General features: G+C 40.0%; 1 protein-coding gene across 2 annotated transcripts in view; it reads left to right on the top strand.

Annotated features, from left to right (window-relative positions):
* The window catches only part of LOC140738233 (BICD family-like cargo adapter 1), a 112,329-nt gene that overhangs the window by 14,151 nt on the left and 70,877 nt on the right, over positions 1-27,301 (top strand). For both annotated transcript variants that reach the window (XR_012101340.1, XM_073065359.1), the window contains exon 2: positions 21,800-22,015. Coding sequence is in view for 1 of the 2 variants with exons in the window: in XM_073065359.1 (XP_072921460.1) it covers positions 21,800-22,015 (216 nt within the window). In the remaining variant the exon portion in view is untranslated. The remainder of the gene's footprint in view (positions 1-21,799; positions 22,016-27,301) is intronic.

The following is a 27,301-nucleotide window of genomic DNA, read 5'->3' as shown; positions in this document are numbered from 1 at the left end:
ATATTTCAGTTAAGTACATACCAGGTGAACTGTTCCTCCATATTTTATTTCCTTCAAGTATGAGCCCTCCCAATATATATTAAGGGGTTTCTTGCAAAGTGAACAGTATGCTGTCACGTGCAATTACATGTACAGTGCACCCATACGGTTGTCAAACAGATTTGGAATTTTTGTGAGTTTTTCTTTTGATCAATGAACCTATGATTGGTCAATGCAATAGCTTCCAGTGTTTTGTATGGACTACTTGATAGTCGACTGTCATCCAGTCTCTGTTCTCCAAATGAGTGCATATAAATGAATGCATTGGTGCCAGAATGTGCAGCAATAATTGCAGAATGATCAGGTACATAGTGAGTTGTCTAGCACTCTCTACGGTGCTTCTCTTAATAGAGCTATAATTTATGTTTGCAGCTGATCATACTGAACACTTATGGTGATTATAGTGGGAGCAAAATAAATCTTTCCTTTAACATTTAAGTTTAGGAGGATTGTATTGAATGGTTTCTGTGCTTTCAAAGACAAAGACCAGAATATAGAGAATATAATAGAATATAAAGACCAGAAAATAGAGAGAGCACAGAAGATTTACTAGAATGTTACCTGGGTTTCAGCACCTAAGTTACAGGGAAAGGCTGAACAAGTTAGGTCTTTATTCTTTGGAGCGTAGAAGGTTGAGGGGGAACTTGATAGAGGTACTTAAAATAATGAGGGGGATAGATCAAGTTGACATGGATAGGCTTTTTCCATTGAGAGTAGGGGAGATTCAAACAAGAGGACGTGAGTTGAGAGTTAGGGGGCAAAAGTTTAAGAGTAACACAAGGGGGAATTTCTTTACTCAGGGAGTGGTAGCTGTGTGGAATGAGCTTCCAGTAGAAGTGGTAGAGGCAGGTTCAATATTGTCATTTAAAGTAAAATTGGATAGGTATATGGACAGGAAAGGAATGGAGGGTTATGGGCTGAGTGCAGGCCAGTGGGACTAGGTGAGCGTAAGCATCGGCACGGACTAGAAGGGCCAAGATGGCCTTTTTCCGTGCTGTAATTGTTATATGGTTACATGGTTATAAAATATAACAAATTGTTCCAAAATTAACATCTAGAATTAAGCATTCCCATATTGGTTTCAATGGTGGGAATTAATATAATTGGAGAAAATTTAGAGTTATGTGTTGAAAAAGCAGTCCTTAATATAACTGAGATTTTCATGATTATGTAAATTTACTAAAAAATATGCCAATTTCTGTGACACAATAGGTAAAACTTTAATAAATCTCATTCTGAAATTCAAATGCAGTTTTATTGAATCAACATCCAAATAGAATTAAATTATAACATGGTTGCAGCAATCTAAGCATTGATAATATATACACACAACACACACAAAACGCTGGAGATTTTCGGAGAATTATGCGCTGGATGCAGAGGCTGGTGGGGTGGGAGGTGAGGACAAGAGGAACCCTATCCCTGGTAGGGTGGCGTGAGGATGTGGTAAGACCATCATGCATGAAATGGAAAAGATGCAGTTGATAATATGCAGATTGATAATATATAATTCATTCCTAAGAAGGTGGTGAAGAAAAACCTTGTCTTTGTTTTTTAGGGTCAGCTATAATATGTTCTAAAACCACATTGTAGCAGTAAGTCTTTAATGTTTTATATTTTATATTAACATGTAATATTTTAATGAAATCTTTGCACACAGTAGTGATGAAATGTAGTCATTGTTAATGAGCTGATGTGATGGTCAGTTTGTGCACAGAAAGATCCCATTAATCTCAATGAGATTGCTGGACAATCTGTTTTATTGATGTTTATATTGAGGGTAAAATTTGGCCAATGCACTTGAAGCTCTCCCATGTTTTGTACAATGCTATAGGAATGTTTATGACCATCTTAAAAGGAGAAACAAGACCTAGTCTAATGTGTTTTTTAAGGGCAGCAACTCCAGTACTCCAGCACTCTCCGTTTGGTACTCTCATTATTTTCTCAGATTTAGGTGTTTCGTTTTCAGGAGTAGTATTAAAACACACATCCTATAAACTCAGAGCTGAATGCACTACCACTAAATTGTTGGTGAGTGGGAAATGGGAGAACAAGCACATCTTTTCTTTATATGTGTTTTTGCATTAAATGTCTAAGCGGATTGGAATCTCCCAATATTTACTATACTAATTAATTATGAACGTCCAAAATCCAGCCAATAGGATTTCAATACCATTACATACATCAGAGGCACCACAGTGGGCAAGTTGTATAGCATGACACTTGGAACCCTCAGTTCTTCCCAGTGTATTGTTATGAATGTACCACAGCTCTGAGGGGCCGAAGGGTGCGGGACCAGCCCCCTCCTTCCGGAGAATCACAAGATCGCTATTAATTCGGGTCTTGGACCCAGGAAATGAGAGACAATGCAACGGATTTGACCATTGTTCTTAGAGGCACCTGTGTGAATTGCAACTCTATAGTACATGCCAGCTATCAGGGACATGGACACCCTCGGGCAATGTGGGGTGGGGATTGTATCACCCTACCTTGATCGACATTTACAAATCTGCCAGTCATGATGAAAAGGAGACTGCAGGAAGCAGTACCCCAGCGACGCACCAGAAGGAGAGACCATCGCTCATCGCTCCCGTGAGGACTGGAAGCTGTTCAGGAGCCATGTGTGATTCGGTTCCCCTAGCTTGGGGAACGAGTGGCTGATAACCCCAAAAAAAACTTTGAAATGACAACGGGGAACCCATGTTCCCGATTCAACAAGTTGAGTCCAAAAGGCTGGCAAGTTTATTTTCTCTCTCCAACACGTGAGACCCCAGCGGTCCCTGAAAAGGCTAAAAGCCTGTATGAACTTCCGAGACTTTGATATTTCCATCGGACAATAGTTTTACCCCTAGACAAACGATAGAGCTACTTCTTATTGTTGATTATTACTATACCCGCACTTTAGATTGAGTATTGACGACGTATATTATCTGAATGTTTGTATTAACCTTACTTTTGTGTATATTATGTGTATAATACAAAATGGCAAACATTAGAATTGTTTAATTCAACTATAGTGTCCATACATAAAACTGAATACACGTGCTAGTAAAATTTCATACATGCTAAAGATTTGTATTAGACATGAATGAATTGGAAAGAAGCAATGAAACACTGAAGCAATGTAGAGGATAATTGCATTACCTAATAAGTTGTTGGATGAATATAGATTTGTATATTTGTTTAATTTGCTTAGGATTTTGTACTATAGCATTTGATTTCTATTTTAAGAAAAGTTGTGAAATGATTGTTGAACTAATTAAATTGATTCCATCCCAAATGATTGTACTAGAAAAAATATCATTATCAATGGGGATACCATGCCATAACATTAATAATCTTCTTTGTAGAATGGATGTCCTCATCTCTGATTATTTGCCATGTTTGAAGACGATAGCTGCCATAATAAGCAAGCCTCGTTAGGTTCAATGGCATCTCCCATATAGCTTGTGTTGTAATGCAAAAAGAGTTTGAAAGATAATCTAATGATTCAATTATTCCAAGTGCTGCCTTGTCCCAAATTAATGCAGAAAACGTCAACTGTTATTTTGGTTGTGGATTTTCTTTTATGCCTAGGTTAGACCATGAGTTTAGTTTATATCGATGGTCTTTTCTTGTAGCTAAGTGTTTTATGATCCTGAAGTTGAAATGCTGCAATATAATGTTTTTTTTAAAAATTGTGTTAGTGACTTTTGGCAGAGTTGTAAATTATTGAACTAGGAATTCTTTGGATTTGTGCTTGTAAGTGTTACCAAATCTGGATTGTATTCATTGTCAAATTCATGTTCCCAAATAAGAGTTCTGTAAGAATGTCTATAATTTATATTTCCGTCTACTGATAATGCTATAGAATCCACATGGCAGAGGTAGTTATAGTTCATGTTTTCATGTAATGTTTGCGAAATAGATAAATTTTCTTCTATTAAAACTATAATCTTCTCTTTGCCCCTCATTACACATCCACCCACCTCTGCAAGCAAGCAATGAATAAAATATCAAGGCAATGATGTGGCTGCAAATACAAGAAAGATTGTTCTACATATGGTAAAAATGTATAAATTAATCACAATATGACTAGTTTAACATCTGATTCTGCTTGTTTAGGTGGGGTATTCTTTGTAAGCCCAAAGAAGATAGAAAAAACAACAACATACAGAGCTCCAGTATTTGATATTCTAGAAGGAAATGAATAGATGAAGATAGTCATTTGTCTGCCATCAGCATGCTGGGAAGAGGATAAGTATACAAAGCTATGGCCATTTTGAGTTCAGTGGATCCTACAATGGAAAATTCAGCAGCCAGAGTACTGTGTAAAAGTCTGAGGCATGCTAGATTTTTGACATAAATTTTGTGTTAGATGTTTATTTTTTGTCTTCTCCATGAGTGTGTTAGTAGAAAAGAGCAAATTTTAGATTTCTAAACTTTTATTTTCCAATAAAATTTAAATACTAGAGATGTTTTTATATTTTATTAAAGAAAGTAACATATTAAGTAATAGAGAACTTTTCAAATAAAAACTTGAGTATTTTGTATTTGTATGTAATCCAGTGCATGATTAAGCAAAGATAATAAACAGGTGCTAATGATCAATGATATATTGCATTGAAGAACTAAACTGATTAACTAACAGAAACTGGTGTAGAAGGAAGCAAACTGGATGAAGGACAACCAAACTAAAAGGTGAGGGTGTGGCAGATGTGACAGTTTAACCTTCAAATCATCATTTCTTACACCATGACAAGAGTGAGCATAGCATCAAGACACGAGGAGGTCGTCCTGCAGCAAGGTATCTCCCAAGCAGAAATGTTGCAGCAGACAGGAGATTCAATATTGCTGTCCAAGCTTTTCTGAAGAACCAAATGGGCAAGGTTGAGGGCCAGAAAGCAGTGGTCAGCTATAGAAACCAAGTGCAATAGACAAATACATGAAATTGATGTCCCTTCTAAATCGGAAGTCCAACACTGCTGTCAGCTCTGAACTCACAGAAACCACTGGAACCCAAGTACACTCTTCTACAGTCTGGAGAAATCTTGTCAGAAGTAGTCTTCATGGAAACATTGCTACCAAAAATCCATTCCTCCAGTGGAAACAAAGCCAAGCGACGAGAGATTCACCTATGCACAAAAACACAAGGGCTGGGGTGCCGAACAATGGTAGAAAGTGCACTGGATTAATGGAGTCAAAATTTGAAATTTTTGGCCCAAACAGGAGTCAGTTTTTCCATAGAAGAGCACTACATGGATGAGTGTCTGTAGCCAACAGTGAAACATTGTAGAGGTTCTCTGCAGTTTGGGGGCTGCATTTTGCAAATGGAGTTCGTGATTTGGTCAGAATTAATGGAATCCTCAATGCTGAGAAGTACAAGCAGTTTCTCATCCATCACGCAATACCATCAGGGAGGCATCTGATTGGTCCTAACTTCATTCTGCAGCAGGACATTGACCCCAAACACAATCGAGATCATAAAGAACTATCTTCAATGAAAAGAAGAACAGGGAGTTCTGCAATAGATGGTCTGGCCCGTCAGAGCCCTGATCTCAACATCATCGAGACTGTCTGGCATTACCTGGAGAGACAAAAGCCAGCGGGACAGGCAATGTCTGCAGAAGAACTGTGGCAAGCTCTCCAAGATGCTTGGAACAACCTACTAGTCAAATTTCGTATAAAACTGCACAACAATGTACTTAACAGAATTGATGCAGTTTTAAAAGCAAAGGGTGGTCACACCAAATATTGATTTGCTTGTGTTTTATAGTTTACTGCCCTTTATTTGATACTTAGAAACATTTCATTTCATTATTTTCAAAAGCACTTTACAGAATTTATTTCTATGTGCCTAAAACTTTTGCACAGTTCTATATATAGTATTAATTCTGATGTGGTTGCTGAATTTTCCATTGTAGCATCTTCTAAACTCAAAATGCCTGTAGCTTTGCATGCTTGGCCTTTTCCCAGCATACAGATGGCATTCAAATGAATACTTTATGCATACTTTATTCATTTCCTTCTAGAATTTCAAAGCTGGAGCTCTCTATACTGTCTTCTTTCCATCTTCTTTGGGCTTACGATGTCTAGCTTGATATCACTGTATTGTTCCCCCTCATTTAAATTGTACTCTGCATTGTACAGGCAGTGGTCCAAAGGTGTACATATGTACTTTCTTTTTAAGTTTTCACTTCACTATTATGGTTTTGTAAAACTGTATCGATTCATGGACAACTACTGAACTTTTACACTTCCTTCCAATCTCTGCTCTGTTCTTCAAATCGTCTGTTTCTGATAAATTACCAGTTTTTTATTCATACATTGGATGCTTAGTATAATTTAACCTATAAATTTCATTTGGTCCGTAACAAGGTAACTGTACTGTTACGTACCCCATAACTGGGTCACTTACCAGCAAAGATAGAGAGGTCTGTTGAAGTCTGATGGTACTATTTTTAACAGTATTTATTGATAAAAATACACAAAATAATATCAAGGTAAACTTACAGATAATATACGTCGTCAATACTAAATCTAAAAGTGTGGGTCTAATAGTAATCAATAAGAAATAGCTCTATCGTTGTCTAGGGGATAATGTATTGTCCGATGGAAATATAAAAGTCACTCAGTTCATTCAAGCTGCAGCTTTTGGGTTGGAGAGAAAGACGGGTTAAAACTTGCCCATTCCTTTTATGATGTCAATCCTTCGAGAGTCGTTGGGAGTTGATTTCCCCGTTGTTAGCTAAAAACCGTTCTGCCGTGGTACAGGGTCCACTGATTCCGGGGCAAATGGAAAAGGACGCACGAGGCCTTCCACTGGTTTTTGCTATTACAGGATTGTTAGCGTTTCTTCTGGTGCGTCTGAGGGGCTGTTCCCACAGACCCTCTTTTTATCCTGACTCACAGGGTCTCAGGTGTCAATCAGGTTGGGATGATGCAATCCCTCCACCAACCTCCTCCTCGGTTCATTGCCTGGGGCTTCGATGCATCGTACAGGATGCAATACACAAGTCCGTCTCCAAGAGACAATAGCCGGTATCAATGGGTCCGCCTTTCGGAGGCCAGGACACATTCCAACTCTTTGTGGATTCTGCATGTCTTTCTCTCATTTCCTGGGTCTCCTGAACTGACTTAATAGTGATCTTGCGATTCTCACAAAGGAGGGGGCTACCCCGCACCCTTTGGCCCCTCAGAGCTGTGGCACATTCGTAACACCCCCTTTCTTCAAAGCGTTTTCACCAGCAGTGAAAACGAAGTAGTACAGAGTCTTACAGGATTTTAGAATCTAACACAATACAAAAGCTTTTCCTTTTCACTACAGAGTAATACAGTTATACATTCAACTCAGCATCTAGATGGTTACCGATTACAATTGTCACTTCCTTTAATATCTTAACATCTTGTACCCTACTAAAGTCTTGTAGCATCAGACTCCAATTTAGTAACCACCTATTTTTTCTTCAGCAAACAAAACTAAAGAGTTGTGATCTTAAGCTTACGTGTATACTACAAAAGTTCATGCAAATACTAATCGTTATGTTGCTTTCAAACTTAACAGGCAGGCTTCCATGGGGGTTGTCTTTTATTATTCACAGGCTTTGTCGAAATCCCTTAAAACCGGTTTCTGCTATTTAAAAATGGCGTCCCCATTAACCCTCGTCTCTTTTCCGGTTAGTTACCACGTGGGGAGCTTGGGTACCCTGGCGAAATAGGATTTCGCCCGCTTCTTTCATAGGAGTTATTTTATCAACACTGTGTCCCAAACTTAGACCATCTTCTGAATTTCCACCCAATTCTTTAATTTTACGCAAGTTGCTAGCTTTCTCTTCAGGATCCTTCAGGCTATTAGTTTTCAGTTCGAACTCTTTGTTCAAGCAGCATTTCAAATTGCTCCTTTTCACACCACACTCTGGAATAACAATAGCATGGGGGGCCCCGTCATCTTCCAACTCAACCTGTAAGTGATCCGCAGGTTTTAAATTTTCTTCATTCGATTTGGGAACTACATATTTCCCGTTTCCTTCAATGATAATACTCATCTCCCCACTTTTGATCTCCGCATTAACTTTTAACACACCTTCGAGCACAAACACCTGGGAACTCTCACTTCCCACTATTACCAGGGTTAACCCTTTCTTCGCTGAACCAAGTCTATCAGACCCACAAGGACTGCCTTCCTTGTCAACTGAATCAAATACCTCAGACTTTTTCTGAGCTTCATTACTAGGTTCAGTACCACGTGCATCCACATCTTGGACACACTCCAACGGGACATTTGCCTCTTCCAGGTTTTCAATATCCGTACCCGGTCCAAACTCTAAATTCCCCTGATTCTCCCAGCTACTCTCTGGGCAACTCCCTTCCGGAGTAAACTCAACCCCGCGGGCTGAAACAACCTCATCTGCCAACCCAGCAGACTTCTTCAAGGTAAGGGCACCCTTTTCATCTAGGACTGCCCTCATTTCATTATCGGGAACACCTTTAGAATTTTCAACTTCTTCAAACAGTTCTGGCAAACCAGACAGATCAGCCATGTCCTACTCTGGACCTTTTAACAGCTCTACCTGTTTCTCATCTTTATCTCCTGCCTCTAGAACTTTTCTCCTCGCTAAGGGAAGGTCTACCTCCTCTCCCTTACTCTCTTTCACTTTACTACTCTTCGTTTTACCACCCCTAAACCCTCGTGGTACAGGGTCGGTAAAAACGTCTCGACCAAATCGACACTGGCCAGATTTAAACTGCTCTCATTCTCAGCTGCCTTTCTCGACATGCTGCGAGTGACCGCGCATGTGGGATAGATCTTGGACGCTAGGGGCGGGGCTGCAACGCTCACCGGCTGGCTCGTCAGCGTCATTGCTGACCAAACCTTACCACTGGCTAAATCGTTACCCAGAAGGACGTCCGCGTCAGTTCTCGGGAATTCTGATCGCACCCCCATTTCAACGAGTCCAGAGACTAGCTCACAATTCATAATGACCCTATGCAAGGGCACCATTTCCGTCCCTTTGCCTATTCCTTTCACAGCTACCATTCCCGTCTTGCGACCAAAATCTAGTACCTTACTGCTGATCAATGATAGTTCAGCCCCCGTGTCTCTCCAGATCCGTACTGGAACTGGGGTGCCTCCCTCCCTCACAGACACGGTTCCGTTTGACATACAAGTCTCAGACTCTTCTCGTACTCTGTCTACCCGGGGCTCTCTTGTCAATTTACTGATTACCATGGCACATCCGATAGGGACTGCTGCTTTCCCTTTTCCTGTCTCTTTCCTCGGAGCAAAGCACCTAGATGCAATATGCCCCCCCCCTTCCACAATTAAAACAGGTCAAGCCCGGAAATCTCTGGCCGTCTTTCCTTTCCCCCTCAATCTTACCACTAGCTCTCGGCGGGACCTCTGCCTCAGCCGGCGGGCTTTCTCGATCGTTCCCACGGTCTCTCTGGGAACTTTTATTCGAGGAAAACTTTGTCTTGTGGGTTAGGGCATATTCATCTGCGAACCTAGCAAATTCTGAGATGGACTTATTCGGCTTCTCATTCAAATACATCCGGATATCCTCCGAAACACAACCTTTAAATTCCTCAATCAGAATAAACTCCCTGAGACGCCAATAATCCTCTTCCACTATCTCTGCTGTGCATCAACGGTCCAAGAGCACACCCTTCTCATAGGCAAACTCGGTATACGTCTGATTCCACCCTTTCTTTAGATTTCTGAACGTTTGTCTATACGCTTCAGGTACTAACTCATAACTCCGGAGAATGGCCGCCTTTACTTTGTCATAAGTAGAGGAGGCCTCCTCTTCCTCCTCCATGGACAACGCCGTATATGCTCGCTGTGCCTTCCCTTTTAACACACTTTGTAACAATGCCACCCACTGATCTCTGGGCCACTTCTGATTCACTGCCACCTTTTCAAAAAGCAAGAAATAACTATCAACATCCGTCTCCTCAAACAGAGGTACTAACCTCAACTCCCAACTAACATTAAACCGCTCCTCTCGGTCTGACCCCTGAACTCGTTGTTCTTGCCTTAACTTCTCCATCTCCAAGTCATGTTTCCTCTGTTTCTCTGCCTCCCTCTCCTTCTCGGCCCTTTCCTTCTCTTTCTCTCTCTCTCTCTCTCGGCTCTGTCTTTCTCCTTCTCAGCTGCTTCCAGCTGTTTTAACTGAATTTCGTGCTCTCTTTGTTTCTCAGCTCTTTCCTGCTCCCGTTTCACCTCTAACTCCTTTAGCTGGAGCGCATGCTCCCTTTCTCTCTCGGCCCTTTCTCTCTCTTTCTTTCTCTCTCTCTCTCTCTCGGCTCTTTCATTCTCCCGTTTCACCTCTAACTCCTTTAGCTGGAGCGCATGCTCCCTTTCTCTCTCGGCCCTTTCTTTCTCCTTCTCGGCTCTTTCCCTCTCTTTCTCTCTCTCTTGCTCGGCTCTTTCTTTCTCCTTCTCAGCTGCTTCCAGCTGCTTTAACTTAATTGCATGTTCCAACCTTAATTTCTCCAACTCTAACTGAGCCGTCCCACTAGCTGGTACCTTTTCAGGGATATTTTCCAATACCTCAGCTGCAAACACATTCTTCCCAATATAATACTGAGTTATTGCCCTTCGCACCTCCTGCTTTTTCATTGACAACCTCACCTCTGCGAGGTTTAACCCCTTCGCCAAATTTATCAAATCTGATTTGGTGGCCGCCTCTAGCGCCTCCAGAGTCGGGTTTTCTATAAATTCACCCACGTCCATCTTTGCTGGTTTCCCGTCTGGCTACCCGCGTAACTAGATCCAAGTTTGGACTTACAAGCCCGATTCACTGCCCTCCCAATTTGGTGTCAAATCCTGAGACGAGAACCCCAATTGTTACATACCCCATAACTGAGTCACTTACCAGCAAAGATAGAGAGGTCCGTTGAAGTCTGATGGTACTATTTTTAACAGTATTTATTGATAAAAATACACAAAATAATATCAAGGCAAGCTTACAGATAACATACGTCGTCAATACTAAATCTAAAAGCGCGGGTCTAATAGTAATCAATAAGAAATAGCTCTATCGTTGTCTAGGGGATAATGTATTGTCCGATGGAAATATAAAAGTCACTCAGTTCATTCAAGCTGCAGCTTTTGAGTTGGAGAGAAAGACGGGTTAAAACTTGCCCATTCCTTTTATGATGTCAATCCTTCGAGAGTCGTTGCGAGTTGATTTCCCCGTTGTTAGCTAAAAACCGTTCTGCTGTGGTACAGGGCCCACCGATTCCGGGGCAAATGGAAAAGGACGCACGTGGCCTTCCACTGGTTTTTGCTATTACAGGATTGTTAGCGTTTCTTCTGGTGCGTCTGAGGGGCTGTTCCCACAGACCCTCTTTTTATCCTGACTCACAGGGTCTCAGGTGTCAATCAGGTTGGGATGATGCAATCCCTCCACCAACCTCCTCCTCGGTTCATTGCCTGGGGCTTCGATGCATCGTACAGGATGCAATACACAAGTCCGTCTCCAAGAGACAATAGCTGGTATCAATGGGTCCGCCTTTCGGAGGCCAGGACACATTCCAACTCTTTGTGGATTCTGCATGTCTTTCTCTCATTTCCTGGGTCTCCTGAACTGACTTAATAGTGATCTTGCGATTCTCACAAAGGAGGAGGCTACCCTGCACCCTTCGGCCCCTCAGAGCTGTGGCGCATTCGTACCAGTACTGAACAAACAAATGATTACTTCCTTCCTTCATACCATTGCCTTCCCTTTTTATTAAAAACAATGAAGGTGAATTAGGTCACTCAGCCCATTATAAACACAAGAGATTCTGCAGATGCTGGAAATCCAGAGCAACATGCACAAATTGCTGGAGGAATTCAACAAGTCAGGCAGCATCTATGGAGAGGAATAAAGAGGCGTCATTGCAGGCCAGGACCTGATGAAGGGTCTCGGTCCAAAACATCAACTCTTTATTCCTCTCCATTGATGCTCCCTAACCTTTTGAATTCCTCTAATATTTTCTGTGTGTCCCTCAGCCTGTTTCAGTTATTCTTAGCTTTTGGAGTTTTACAGCACAGTTTACCAGGTAAACAAGAATAGGTTTACAGATCGTTGACATATTAACATGCCTGATTTTTTTTGTTGTTTGCTATTTGTAGACAGCTGCTGTTGGAGAAATGAACTGACATTCATTTACAAAACAATGCTTAATGCAGATTTGAGTGGGAGATGTGTCATGGTGACGGATCAGGGAAAAAATTCAACAGCAATAGCAAAGAAAAATCAAGCTGCTGTACAGCAGCTATATAAACCCAATCAAGATGAATAAGTAGAAAAATTCCTTGGACTGCATGGCTAGTATCGGATGTATTACTGTGAAGGATTTATATCTTAGCTACATTTTGAGAATCCTTTTCTTCTAAGTGAATTGCCTACATAAGATATCTCATTGCTTTTACTGTGGTTTTATGCTGGGTATAAAATGGTTTTAGACTGTTTTGTGATCAGTTCAGAATCTTGCTTTGTCAATATTTGTTTTTTTTTCATTTTGGCTGATTAAACACTGATTGTGTCAGGTTTAATCTGATAGGGTTGTGAAAGGAGTGGTGGTCTGAACACCTTTGACACTAGCACTTGAGATATTCGTTCTTCTACTTTAGTATCCTGTTGCACTTTATTTTATTTACAGTGCGGAACAGGCCCTGCCATCCCATTGAGCTCTGCCACCTATTTAACCGCAGCCTAATCACAGGACAATTTACAATGAGCAGTTAACATACCAGTACACATCGGACTGTGGGAGAAAACCAGAGCACCAAGGGGAAACACATATGCACACGGGAAGAATATACAAATTTCTTACCGGAATTGAACTGTGATCTCCACCCTGAGCTGTAAGAGTGTCAATCTAATTGCTACACTACCATGGTGCCCCAACTATTCCACTTAATTGGAATTGCGTCTCTATTGTATATAAAAGATTGTAACATTTTTGAGGAATGGTGTTGAGGCTTACCGAGGACATCAAAGTAGTTTTATAGAGTTCTGTATTATAAACAAGATTCCAGACAAGTAACTTTATGTGAGGATTACTCGCCTTCATTCCACGTAAGGCTGCTAAACTGAAAATTCACCAAATTAGATTGTGATAGAAATTTTTTTTTAAAGGAAATAGACGATCAGGTGAAATGTTTCATTTTGCAACTCCATCGTGTCTTGTGATACTTCGTGTTCCATGGAAAATGGGAATTGAGAAATGCAGCAGAGAAATGGATTGATAGGCTTTTGGAAAGGGAAGTGAAATAGGATTTTTTTACAGCATTAGAGGTGCCTTTCTACAAGAGCACTTTGTATACACTGCTTGCAATTCACACAGGTCTTATTTGAACATTTTAGTCAGAGCAGTAGAGCACAGATATAGGCCCTTTATCCGAATGAGTCCATGCAGACGACAGCTAATCCCAATTTCCTGTATTCGTCACTGCATGTACATAATCAAGTACTTCTTATGATACTGTTCTACCTGACTCAACCACTTCCTCTGGCAGTTCATTCCATGTACTCCCCACCCTCTACATGATCAGTTTCCTCTCAGATCTCTTTTAAATTTTGCTTCTCTCATCCTAAATTCGTACTGCCTAGTTTTGGTCTCCACTATCTTGAGGAAAAGACTGTTACTGTCTGTCGTATTTATGCCTTTTATAATGTTAAGCATCTCTGTAAGGTTCCACTCATTCTCCTACATTCCAAGGAATAACAATCTAGCCTGGCCAACCTCTTCCTAAAGCTCTGGCCCTCTACTCCTGGACATATCCTTCTAAATTTTTTCTGTACTCTATCCAGTTTAACCACATTTGTATTATTACAGATCGACCAAATCTATACACAGTACTCCAAGTGGGGCCACGCAACGACATGCAACTACAACATAATGTCCCAGCTCCTCTACTTAATGCCCTGACTAATGATTTAATTACAATTTTTCCGTAAAATAGTCTAAATGCTTAACTTTCTCTTCATCAGTACATTGTAATTTCAAGCTGTTATTTATTATGTGTTAGGTCAAAATCATTCATTGTTATACTATGTCTCATACCTTATAACGGTTAAAATTGTTTTGTTAAAACCTATATCTAAATTAGTTCGAGAGGTTTGTCATATGTTAATAAGTGATCACATTTCATTGGGGGTGTGAACTAATTCTGGCTCATTCCTTAATCAAATGTTGACTGCTCCTTCTGTAACACTCCCAAAATTTAGTGGTTTAAAGATTCCAGTGTACGTACCTAAATGGTTACATGGGATAATGATGCACTGGGCACAAGATGTCATTAACACCTCAGCTGTTGTGGACAGGAGCTAGCATGTGGGGGTTGCACAGACCTGGTACCTGAAGAAATGAACTCGGGTACCCAGGAAATTAAATGTTTGCTCTGCCAAGGTTGGGGCTGGGAACAATGGGGTAACTTAATATGTTTTACAGGGTTGACCTCCAGAGTTCAGTGCTGGGGGATCTTGTTGTTTATTACATACATTGATGATCTAGATACAAATTTAGGAGGTAAAATTAATAAATTTACAAGTAATTGGTGTTCATTATTGGGGAGTAGCTTTTCAATGATGATGAATCAGTAGGATGTATCGATAGACAATGGCAAATGGAATTCAGTCTGAAAAATTGTGAGGTGAAGTATTTTGAGAGGATAAAAAAATACTAGGAAATATACAATGAATAGCAGGGCCCTAGGGAAGGAGAGACTTTGAGGTGCGTATTCAAGAATCCCTACAGATGGCACACTGTGAAAAGGTGTAAGAAGGCATGCAGGATACTTCTGTTTGTTAACTGGGGCTTAGAATATAAGAGCAAGATGATAATGATAGAACTGTATAAAACATGAGTCAGGCCACAGCTGGTATACTCTGAGCAATTGTGGTCATCACACTAAGTGAAGGAAGTGACTGCACCGGAGAGGATGCAGAGGAAGTTCATCAGGATGTTTAAATAGGGATGGAGCGTTAGAGCTATGAAAAGAGACTAATAGACTGGGTTTGTTTTCCTTGCAGCACAGAAAGCTGAGATTGGGTAATGACCCAATTATACAAAATAATAAGAGACCTCTATAGGGTAAACAGTAGGAAACCTTTTACGTGTGTTAAGAGATGGGATGGGAAATTTAGAGGGGTTTTGGCAAGCAAATTTTGAATCCAGAAGGTGGTTGAAATCTTGAACACACAACCTGATGGAGGCAGAAACTCTTACAACATTTATGAAGTCTGCAGCCTAGTGTTTGAAATGGCATGCCATAGAAGGCTGTGGGCTGAATGATAGAAAATGGAATAGGTGTTAATGACCAGTGCAGAAACATTGAATCACGCTTACTTCCCTGACTTTATGATTTGGACCAGCGGTCAGACTAATGGGATTAGTGGGAGGCGGGAAGGGATTTTTTTAGTGAATTGTGATTGGACTGGTGGAGATCAGCATCACTGGGGATGGGAAGAGGGGGTGAAATTGCCTAGGCCTTTAAAGGTCAGGGCTTCAGAGAGCTGGGTTATCTGCATCATTGGGCCATTAGAGGATTGGGCAATTGAGACCATCAGGGATCAGACCCTGGGGTTTTTGAGCTCAGGAGCAACATCAAGGTAATGTTTGGGGAGTCATAGGGAAATTAAAAGGTTGAAGGATAAAAAGAATCCCAGTCCACCATGGAAGTATTTATGGTCCGTTCTAAGGTAACTGAAGCAAATTTGTCATTATTGTTCAAAATGGGGACTGCATGAAGGGTATGTGGGTCAAACTTAGCACTCGGTACCATGCAGTTGAATTTCTTAGCTATTCGCTCTCTCTATTACATAACAATCTGCTCATCACAACCTATGCGGAAAATTAAAATACACTTTCTCAGAGTTTAAACCACATGGAGCATATATGTCAAACTCAAGGCCCGCGGGCCAAATCCGGCCCGCGGTGGAATTATCTTTGGCCCGCGAGATAATATCTAATTACTATTAAAGCTGGCCCCAGTAATCGAAGCGCCTATGGCGTATGATATGGCTAATGCTGAGTTTATTCAGGTACCAGGTTTTCAGGGTTTTTAGTGTTTATTCGGCAGTCTTGCTCGGCAGTCTTCTTCATAAGAAACGGAATTTGTAAAGTGAAACACTTTGTAGTTATAGCAGAGACTGAGACACATGAGAGCAGGCTGAAAAAACGGAGGCAACGAAAGCTGCGTTCGCACGCGTCCGACTGATCCGGCCCGCATGAAGCTGCATTTTGCTCAATCCGGCCCGTGACCTAAAATGAGTTTGACACCCCCTGAAGAGAAACGCCATTATTCTTTGTTAAACCCCTTCTAAGATTTGATTCCCAGAGCTAATCTCAGTACTCTAGATGTGGTTTGACTGGCATTTCAACTTGCGTAGTTCAACCTCTTTCCCATTTTACTCCAGTCCTTTAAAAAAAATGAAGGCCTCCATGTTATTGGCATGTCATTGCTTTGTGATGGCTGAGTCTGCTCTGATTTTTGTTCTCATTATTTAAAAAGCATTTATATATCCAAATTGGATGCTTGGATTTCTCCATTTGATTAATATCTAAATGCCATTTTGTAATTTTGCCGTGACCTTCTATATCTACAATTCCACTTTGGTAATTTTAGAATACGTGGCTTTATGTATCCAGTTTTCTAAATTGTTTATACATAACATGAGTAGAGATCCCAACACAAATTCCTATGAGACCCTACTTGTCTTCTTACCAATTTAAGAGCCTTACTTTAAAACTGTTTTCTATCTGCTGTTCCCCAGCTAATCTCCTAAACAGACGAAAATTAGACTTTGATCCCATTAGCTTTAACTTTGGATTAGTCTTTTTTATGAAGGATATATTTGCAAGCCGCCTTGTATGTCCAATAAATACTATCCTCATTTACCAATTAAGTGATGTCTACAGGAGAAAAAAGGCCATTCAACTCATTGAGTCTGCTCTGCCATTCTATCATGGCTGATTTGTTAACCCTCTCAACCTCATTCTCCTGGCTTCTCCCCATAATCTTTGATGCCTTTACCAATCAAAAACCTATTGTTTTTACAGTTATATTTAGTGTATTTTATACAGTTATATTAATAGCATATAATAGGATAGTGAGGGATAAAATTGGTCCCTTAGAGAATCAGAGTGGACAGCTATGTGTGGAGCCCAAAGAGATAGGAGAGATTTTGAACAATTTCTTTTCTTCGGTATTCACTAAGGAGAAGGATATTGAATTGTGTAAGTTAAGGGAAACAAGTAGGGAAGTTATGGAAACTATGACAATTAAAGAGGAGGGAGTACTGGCGCTTGTAAGGAATATAAAAGTGGATAAATCTCCGGGTCCTGACAGGATATTCCCTAGAACCTTGAGGGAAGTTGGTGTAGAAATAGCAGGGTCTCTGACAGAAATATTTCAGATGTCATTAGAAACGAGGATGGTGAGGATTGGCGTATTGCTCATGTGGTTCCATTGTTTAAAAAGGGTTCTAAGAGTAAACCTAGCAATTATAGGCCTGTCAGTTGGACATCAGTGATGAGTAAATTAATGGAAAGTATTCTTAGAGATGGTACATATAATTATCTGGATAGACAGGGTCTGATTAGGAATAGTCAGCATGGATTTGTGCGTGGAAGGTCATGTTTGACAAATCTTATTGAATTTTTTGAAGAGGTTACGAGGAAAGTTGACGAGGGTAAAGCAGTGGATGTTGTCTATATGGACTTCAGTAAGGCCTTTGACAAGGTTTGGCATGGAAGGTTAGTTAGGAAGGTTCAATTGTTAGGTATTAATACTGAAGTAGTAAAATGGATTCAACAGTGGCTAGATGGGAGATGCCAGAGTGTAGTGGTGGATAACTGTTTGTCAGGTTGGAGGCCAGTGACTAGTGGTGTGTCTCAGGGATCTGTATTGGGTCCAATGTTGTTTGTCATATACATTAATGATCTGGATGATGGAGTGGTGAATTGGATTAGTAAGTATGCAGATGATACTAAGGTAGGTGGCGTTGTGGATAATGAAGTAGGTTTTTAAAGCTTGCAGAGAGATTTAGGCCAGTTAGAAGAGTGAGCTGAACGATGGCAGATGGAGTTTAATGCTGATAAGTGTGAGGTGTTAAATTTTGGTAGGAATAATCCAAATAGGACATAAATGGTAAATGGTAGGGCATTGAAGAATGCAGTAGAACAGTGTGATCTAGGGATAATGGTGCATAGTTCCCTGAAGGTGGAATCTCATGTGGATATGGTGGTGAGGAAAGCTTTTGGTATGCTGGCCTTTATAAATCAGAGCATTGAGTATAGGAGTTGGGATGTAATGTTATAATTATACAAGGCATTGGTAAGGCCGAATTTGGAGTATTGTTCTGGTCACTGAATTATAGGAAAGATATCAACAAAATAGAGACAGTACAGAGAAGATTTACTAGAATGTTACCTAGGTTTCAGCACCTAAGTTACAGGGAAACGCTGAACAAGTTAGGTCTTTATTCTTTGGAGCGTAGAAGGTTAAGGAGGTCTTGATAGAGGTATTTAAAATAATGAGGGGGATAGATCGAGTTGACGTGGATAGGCTTTTTCCATTGAGAGTAGGGGAGATTCAAACAAGAGGACATGATTTGAGAGTTAGGGGGCAAAAGTTTAAGGGTAACACGAGGGGGAATTTCTTTACTCAGAGAGTGGTAGCTGTGTGGAATGGGCTTCCAGTCAAAGTGGTAGAGGCAGGTTCGGTATTGTCATTTAAAGTAAATTTAGATAGGTATATGGATAGGAAAGGAATGGAGGGTTATGGGCTGAGTGCGAGCCAGTGGGACTAGGTGAGTGTAAGCATTGGCACGGACTAGAAGGGCCAAGATGGCCTGTGTCCGTGCTGTAATTGTTATATGGTTATATAGTTATATTAACAAATATATCCAATGACTTGGCCTCCACAGCCATCTGTGGAAACAAATTCCAATTAATTCTAAAGAAATTCCTCCTCATCTCTGGTCTAAAGGGAGGTCCCTCTACTCTCAGGCTGTGCCCTTGGGACCTGAACACCCACTCCCCCACACTATATGAAACCTCTTCTCCACATCCACTCTAAGTCTTTCAATGGGTTTCAATGAGATTGCCCCTCTCATTCTTCTAAGCTACAGCGATAAATGGCCCAGAGCCATTAGTCAGCTTATATTAACCCTTTCATTCCCAGAATTATTTTCATGAAGCTCTCTGGACCTTCTCCAATGCCAACACATCTTTTCTTAAGTAAGGAGCCAAAACTGCTTGCAGTACTACAAGTACAGTCTGCCTAATGTCTTATAAAGCCTCAGTATTACATCTTTGCTTTTATATTCCTGTCCTCTCGAAATGAATACTCACATTGCATATCCCTTCCTTACCATGCTGCCTGACCTGCTGAATTCCTTCAGCATTTTATGTGTACCGCTCTGGGTTTCCTGCATCTGCAGAAGCATTTGTGTTTAAGCATTACATCATTTTGTTATTCTAGTTATCTCAAAATAAATGCTAATGTTATATTTGCCTTCCTTACCACTGACTTAACCTATAAATTAACCTTTATGTTGCATCCTTTTTTGTTAATTACATATTTTCCAATAGAATTTGGTAGTTTTTTCTTTGTTTGATATTGTCCTAAGCAAGTTTTGTCCTTCGTGTCTTTATTCCTTAAAGTTATAAAGATGTTCGGTATGATGCTAAATGTATTTTCTTTTCGATGTCCATGTAGTTATCTTACCTATTAAGATATTTTCCAATTTTACCATCTTTGCATCATCCAGTTAATGTAACCCTACTTAAAATTAGAATTTCCCTTCACAATGCTGCATCGAATTTTACAGTATTTTGGTTGCTATTAAATAAATAATCCATGTATAGTTAGCATGTTAATTAAAGCTGGCTTATTGCGATTATTAAATCTAATATGACCTGGATTCCGTTGTTTTTGGAAGTTGAAATTGTTCCTGGAAACTGAAAACTGCACCAAGCACAATAATGTGCTGCCAATTTTGCCTTGAGTTCATCTGCCTATCGCAATCTTCAAGATCATTAAATTTTTCATTAAAATTTACTCCACGTTTGCAACATTCCTGTGTGATCTCTATTTATGTATTCTGTTAGTTTACAGCTGTCACCAACAGGCCTAAACATGATTCTCATTCAGTGTTAAATGTCTTTTTATTTTTTAATTCTGCCCATGCTGTCACTTCTGCCTACGCACCTCATGTCACATGTTTTTGTCACTGGAAATTATTCATCTTCAATCACGAAGGCCACTCTGTACTGCCAGTTTTCCTGTTCTTCCTGCAGATCTTATAAATGGTATTGGTATTGCTGTTTCTGTAGTTTTGCCCAATTTTGTATCGTTCTTAAGCCTGTGCATTCATTTCCCTCTGTTTAATGGGACCTACTCAGTGAATGATCTGTCTCTCAATTGCTTTCCCCAGACCTCTACAAAAACCTATTGGAACAACTTTTCAGAGAGTTAAGATTGGATCAGCCATGATCTTGTTGAATGGTGGAGCAGGCTTGAGGGGCCGATTGGCCTACTCCTGCTCCTATCTCTTATGTTCTTATCTCTAAATTCTTCTAAAAATGTAGAGGCTAATACCTTTCTTCTTTTGTAAAGTGCAACTGAAATGCTTTAATCAAATGACTAGTATAAATTGTTGTCACACATAGTATAGGATGCATTCCAAAGTCCTGCAAAAGTGAGGGAACATGCTTACCATTTTAATAAACTCCCCACTCCACTACCCTGCCTCAACTGCGAATGAATACATTCCCACATTAACTTCTTTGGCAAATATGAAACCCATGGAGCTGGAGTTTAGGCAGTAATTTTACTTCCAAAGGAAGAGCAAAATATCCTGTACTGAGTTCTTTATGGTACGCAAGAGAATGAAGCTGATTTTAAAAGGTATATCAAGATTTTTATATGAATATTCTAAGGTAACGTATACATGAACAAGATGCAATGAAACATAGAAAATAGGTGCAGGAGTAGGCCATTTGGCCCTTCAGTATGATCATGGCTGATCATCCAACTCAGAATCCTGTACCTGCTTTCTCCCCATACCCCCTGATCCCTTTAGCCACAAGGGCCATATCTAACTTCCTCTTAAATATAGCCAATGAACCGGCCTCAACTGTTTCCTGTGGCAGAGAATTCCACAGATTCACCACTCTCTGTTTGAAGAAGTTTTTCCTCATCTCGGTCCTAAAAGGCTTCCCCTTTATCCTTAAACTGTGACCCCTCGTTCTGGACTTCCCCAACATCGGAAACAATTTTCCTGCATCTAGCCTGTCCAATCCCTTTAGAATTTTATATGTTTCAATAAGATCCCCCCTCAATCTTCTAAATTCCAGTGAGTATAAGATGAGTTCATTGGATTTGATTTTTGATTTCTTTTTTTATTTGCACTGTTTCTTGTGTTCCGCATTTTGGTTGAAAGCCCTGGTTGTGTGGTGTTTCATTGATTGTTATTGTTATACTGTGGTTTTATTGAGTTGCCCACAAGAAAATGAACCTCAGCATTGTATATGGTGGCATACATGTACATTGGTAATAAATTTACTTTGAACTTTGATCGTTGAATAATGAGAAAAAAAGCCCACCAATTATCTTTTGTTCATCTGTTATGTTGTTGCCTTTAAAGTCTGTGGAAGTTGGATATAACCTTTTAGAATAAATCAGATTGTTCACATTTCCAAGCTCCTGCTTCCATAATATTTTATTTGTTGCTTTTAAAAGGGAAGTTCAATGGTGACACATTTTCCCATCTCTCATCAGCATCTGGAACAGGAAAAACATGAACTGCGGAGAAGATTCGAGAACCGTGAGGGAGAATGGGAGGGTCGTGTTGCTGAACTGGAGGGTGATCTCAAACAACTTCAAGATGAGCTGGAGAGGCATCAGGTCCAGTTACGTGAGGCAAACAAAGAGAAAGTAATAGCTTTGCGGGAACTATCGGAACAGAACCAGCGACTCCTAGAGCAGCTCACCAGGGTAAGTTTTGCATTGGATGGTACTGAATGACACTCTTGAATGTACTCCAGTTGCAATATGGTGTTTCACCCCTCCAAATAAAGGTAGAAAGATACTCTACTGTAAGTGGAGTATTTGTGCCAAAGAATGCATGGCACATTATGATCAGAGATTAAGGGAGCTAGGGCTTTACTCTTTGGAGAGAAAGGGGAGGAGAGGAGACATGATAGAGGTATACAAGATATTAAGAGGAATAGAGTGGACAGCCAGTGCCTCTTCCCCAGGGCACCACTGCTCAATACAAGAGGATATGGCTTTAAGTTAAGGGATGGGAAGTTCAAGGGGGATATTAGAGGAAAGTTTTTTACTCAGAGAATGGTTGGTGCGTGGAATGCACTGCCTGAGTCAGTGGTGGAGGTAGATACACTAGGGAAATTTAAGAGACTACTAGACAGGTATATGGAGGAATTTAAGGTGGGGGGATATATGGGAGGCAGGGTTTAAGGATCAGCGCAACATTGTGGGCCAAAGGGCTTGTACTGTGCTGTACTATTCTATGTTCTGTCTGTGTTCTATTTACTGGCAGTAGCATGTGGGTAATAGAGAGAGTGTTCAGTAGAACACGAAACTGAGGGCAGAATGACACTGCAGGTATGTTTATTATGAGAGTTCAGAGATACACATGAGGTTGTGTTGGTGAAGTGATTTCTTCTAGGGTGAAGAAATGCAGTGCATAGACTTAACGTGAGAGAGTTGTGGATGAATGTGTACCAAGATTTAAATCCTGGGAAATTTGCATTTTGTATTACAAAGTTAATTTCATTTCCGGAGATATAAAGAAGTATCAATCCTCTTCAGATAGATTGCTGTTCTGTCTATTACCATGGCACTGGAGCTTGTCAATTAGCTTTAAAAAAGCTGCGTCACAGGCATGTTATTGGTCTGTGCTGCTTGCTGCTCCAAATGAGGTGTTTCTCATTTAGTTTTACAACCTTCTGTTCTCGGGAAGTAAAGACTGTGTTCCTAACCAATGCTATATCCTGCTGTGTGTCACTAGCCTTACAAGTGGATGTACACACTAGAGATATGAAGGTAGATATCTGAGTGGAAAACTTAACTGTGTCATAGTTCAAGAATGAATGTAAAAACAAGTTCCTGATTCTGGGAAATCTGTAGTAAAAGCAGAAATAGAGATTGAATTTCTAAAAACTGAAACCTTGGTTTCTGAAATTCCGGTATCCAGTCTCAATAAACGTGTCTGCCTGCTGTTTAATTTTCTGCTCTTTCTCATCCAACTCTTGAAGAATTATTACTATAGTTTATATTATAGTTCCTACTTAAGAACTATGTCAATGAATTTATTCCAGGGACTCTGTGGTAAGATAGTTGAAAACCATAACTTGAGGATTGTAGGTTATAAACCTGCATCCTGTCATATGGCATAATGTCCTAAAACTACATAAGCTTGAATTTTATTTGCTCTAGAATATTTATATTAATTTGATCAATACAAAGCAAAGTTTTTAAAATATTGATATTCTAAAGAAGTTCTGAAGAAATCCAGTCATTAATCTCTGCTTATCCATCTGTTTTTTTTTATGGCTCTCAGACACTTCCACTCTAATCCAAGTGTTTCTGGCTAGTTACCTCACCAGTGATCTTTTTAATTCAATTATCTCCAAATTTCCTCACGTGTCACCACCAGTTCTGTATGAACAAAACAAATTTGCAATTTAACTGTAGCTATGATCCTGAGGCCTGGTGTAGGATCTCAACCCAAAACATTGACTCTTTATTCCTTTCCATAGATACTGCCTGACCTGCTGAGTTCGTCCAGCATTGTGTGTGTGTGTGTGTGTGTGTGTGTGTGTGTGTGTGTGTGTGTGTGTGTGTGTGTGTGTGTGTGTGTGTGTGTGTGTGTGTGTGTGTCTGCAGAATCTCCAGATTATTATTCAATTTTATAATGTGTGAAAAAGATAAATTTAAAACATGTTCCATGTCTGATTATAGAATTCAATTGAATTAAGCCTCATAAAGAGGTGTATGAGTAAGAAGGAAATTTACGGGCAAATGTGTGCTAGAATAATCCTATTACGGAATGAGAAATTTGGTTTATTACTAATTCATTGCTCTTGTTAAAGTTAAATGAATAGTTCCTGTTCCTCTGTGTATTGACCTGGATTACCTTGGGTTGAGTGCCCATAAAGAATCTGTAAATTCTTAATGGTGAATATTTTTAGTTCCATTATCTACTTCTCTTTTTTTTGCATATTGTTGTGTTATTTACTCCCCCATACAAAATGTTCGGAGATTGGTTCTAATTGCTAATTTCGATGATTTGTTTGCTTTTTCTGCAGTTTTGGTTGGTAATGTTGTTGTAGTCATGATATTATTTGACACAGTCAGCATTGATAATGGAAGATGGTATTATGTTGAACTGTTGACATTGTCATATATTTTCAACACAAGACTTGGATGTAATGGAACTGTGTGGTTAAACAAACTCCAAAGCCATATAAAAATTTGCCGATGACACCACTGTTGTTGAACAAATCCACACATGGCAATGAGTCAGTGTACAGGAGTGAGATTGATGGTGATGATTCCGTGTACTGTAACAGCCTCTCACTCAATGTCAGTAAAACTGATAAACTATTTGCCTGCATCAAGGAAGGGATTGGTGAATATGTGCCAGACTATATTAGCAGATCAGTGGTGGAGAGGGTCAGCAGCTTTAAATTCCTAGGTATTACCATATTAAATGACCTGTTCTGGGATCAGGACATGAATGCAATTACAAGGAAGGTGTGCTAGCATTTCTACTTTCTTAAAAGTTTGAGGTTCAGCATAGCAGAAAACACTCTTAACAAACTTCTACACGTACTGGAGAAGGACATCTCATTGAAACCTATTGAATATTGAATGGCCTAGATAGAGCGGATATGGAGAGGATGTTTCCTATAGTGGGACCAGAGGACACAGCCTCAGAATAGAGCAATATCCATTTAGAAAAGTGATGAGGAGGAATTTCTTTAGCCAGAGGGTGGTAAATCTCTGGAATTCTTTGCCACATATGGCTGTGGAGGCCAAGTAATTGGGCATATTTAAAGCGGAGATTGATAAGCCTTTGATTACTCGGGGCATCAAAGGTTCCAGGGAGAAGGCAGAGGAACACGGTTGAGAGAGATACCAAGTCAGCCATGATGGAATGGTGGAGCAGACTTGATGGGCTGAATGGCCTAATACTGCTCCTATCTCTTGTGATAGTATCTTAACTGATTGCATGATGGCCTGATACAGTGATTCAAACATGTGGGAACATAAGAATCCGCAGAGAGTAGTGGACTCAACCCAATTCATCACAGACGCAGCCCTCCTGGAAATATCTACATCAGACATTGTGCCATCGTCCGGGCAACGCCACTTCCAAGCAGCTACCATTGGTCTGGAAGTATAGAAGTCTGAAGTCCCAGACAACAAGCTTCAAGAACAGCTACTTTGCTTCAGTTACTCAATTCTTCACTGACCTGCACAACCCTCATCATTCGAGACCCAAGAGACTGTGATGCTGGAATCTGGAGCAACAAACAATCTGCTGGAAGAACTCAGCAGGTCGAGCAGCATCCGTGGGAGGAAAGGAATGGCCGATGTGTTGGGTGAAATCCTGATTCCTGATTCCGGATGTCAAGAGTTGACGTGATTACTTATGAATATTTGTGTCACACCTTTCACCTTGTTCTGTGTCTCAAATCTTAGTCATAGCCCAAATTTAATTAGTATCTTTCATCGCTTCAATATATTGCTTTAACTACTTGGGTAGAATGATACTACAGCAGATTTTCATTTGGGTTTTACCTGGCAAGCAGTTCTATTTAGCAACAAAATAGCAAGTCAATACCAACAGAATCATGCTTTTGTTCCCATGATTGTTAGGTCTGCAAACTTCTGATATTATGTAAAATATAATCTAAACAAACAGATTATGCTGGCGTTTGTACCATATCACAACACCAAGAGAGTGTAGAGATATCTTTCAGATGAAATTATAAACTGATATGAAAATTACCATCAAATTATTTCACTGAGATGGGTTCTTCTGGGATTTGGCCAATGCCTATATTATAACCAGTGCATTAGCTGGTCATGACCAGGTATGTGTTTCTGAGAACTTGCTGTATACAGTCTGTCTTTTTTATGTTTTCTACATGATTGTGCATGAACACATTTTAAGTGTTCTTAATTGGCTGTAGAATACATTGATAAAAGTTCTTTATTATCTTAATTTTTAACTTTATATCAAAATAATTAGTCTTATTTTTTGTCAGCAGGAAATGAATGACACTTCCTCAGAGAGTTTCTATGCATTCTAGCACAATGCGACAGTAATTAAAGATTGTTTTTCAGTACAATAGATCTAAACCCTGTGTGAACAAGACAAACAACTGTGTACTCAATCAAACTGGATCTGAATTTCCTGTTCTTTCCTTAAATTTTTGGGTGGCAGAGTGGGGATATGTTACTACCAAAGGAGGCATAAGGTGCTTCTTCCCTCTGCTAGCCTACAGGTCACCCTTAGGCAAGGTGTAGTATCTGCTTAGACCCCCCGATCGGGGTCACATGAAGCCATGGAAGTAGATGGTGGATGATCATATGAGAGTAGTTGGTGCATATCACAAGTCAAGCAGATAATCTCTGAAGAGTATCAATAATGGTTCTGCCCAGAAGACAATGGCAAATCACTTCTGCAGAAATACTTGCCAAGGCTAATCATAGTCATGTAGATCACGATCGCCCACGTCATCCAGACATGGCACATGATGATGATGATCTTTAATTTGGTTCTGCAGGCTTTGCTTTTCATCAGGTCAGCAATTTCCTTCACTACTTTATCACAAAACGATTGTTTAGGTCACTTAAGAGAGTCAATCATGCACAGAATGTTTAATTTTAACTACCGGTATATACAGTGGGTTATGGTCAATTGGGACACATTGGGACCAGTACGTTTTGGCCCATTTAAACAGCTGCCTCAGTTAGTGGAAGATCCATGGAAATAGTTTTAAAAAGAAAAACTATGTTTAAGAAAGTAACGAATTATGTATTTAAATGGAATACAGAACAAATCAGAACACTGCCAGTAGTACTACAGTAGTATACAACCATGTAATAGTTCTTAATAGTTATCGATGGGAGAGCTAATCCAGTGTATGCTGCTTCATTCTTCTGACTGACTGTAACCAAACAATATTAGTGCAGACATGTAGTGCAGATAATGGACTACCCTCATACAATGCTTTTGATGACTGC

The sequence above is a fragment of the Hemitrygon akajei genome, chromosome 14 (assembly GCF_048418815.1).
Source record: "Hemitrygon akajei chromosome 14, sHemAka1.3, whole genome shotgun sequence".
Classification (NCBI taxonomy): domain Eukaryota; kingdom Metazoa; phylum Chordata; class Chondrichthyes; order Myliobatiformes; family Dasyatidae; genus Hemitrygon; species Hemitrygon akajei.
This window is presented reverse-complemented; position numbering and strand designations above follow the sequence as displayed.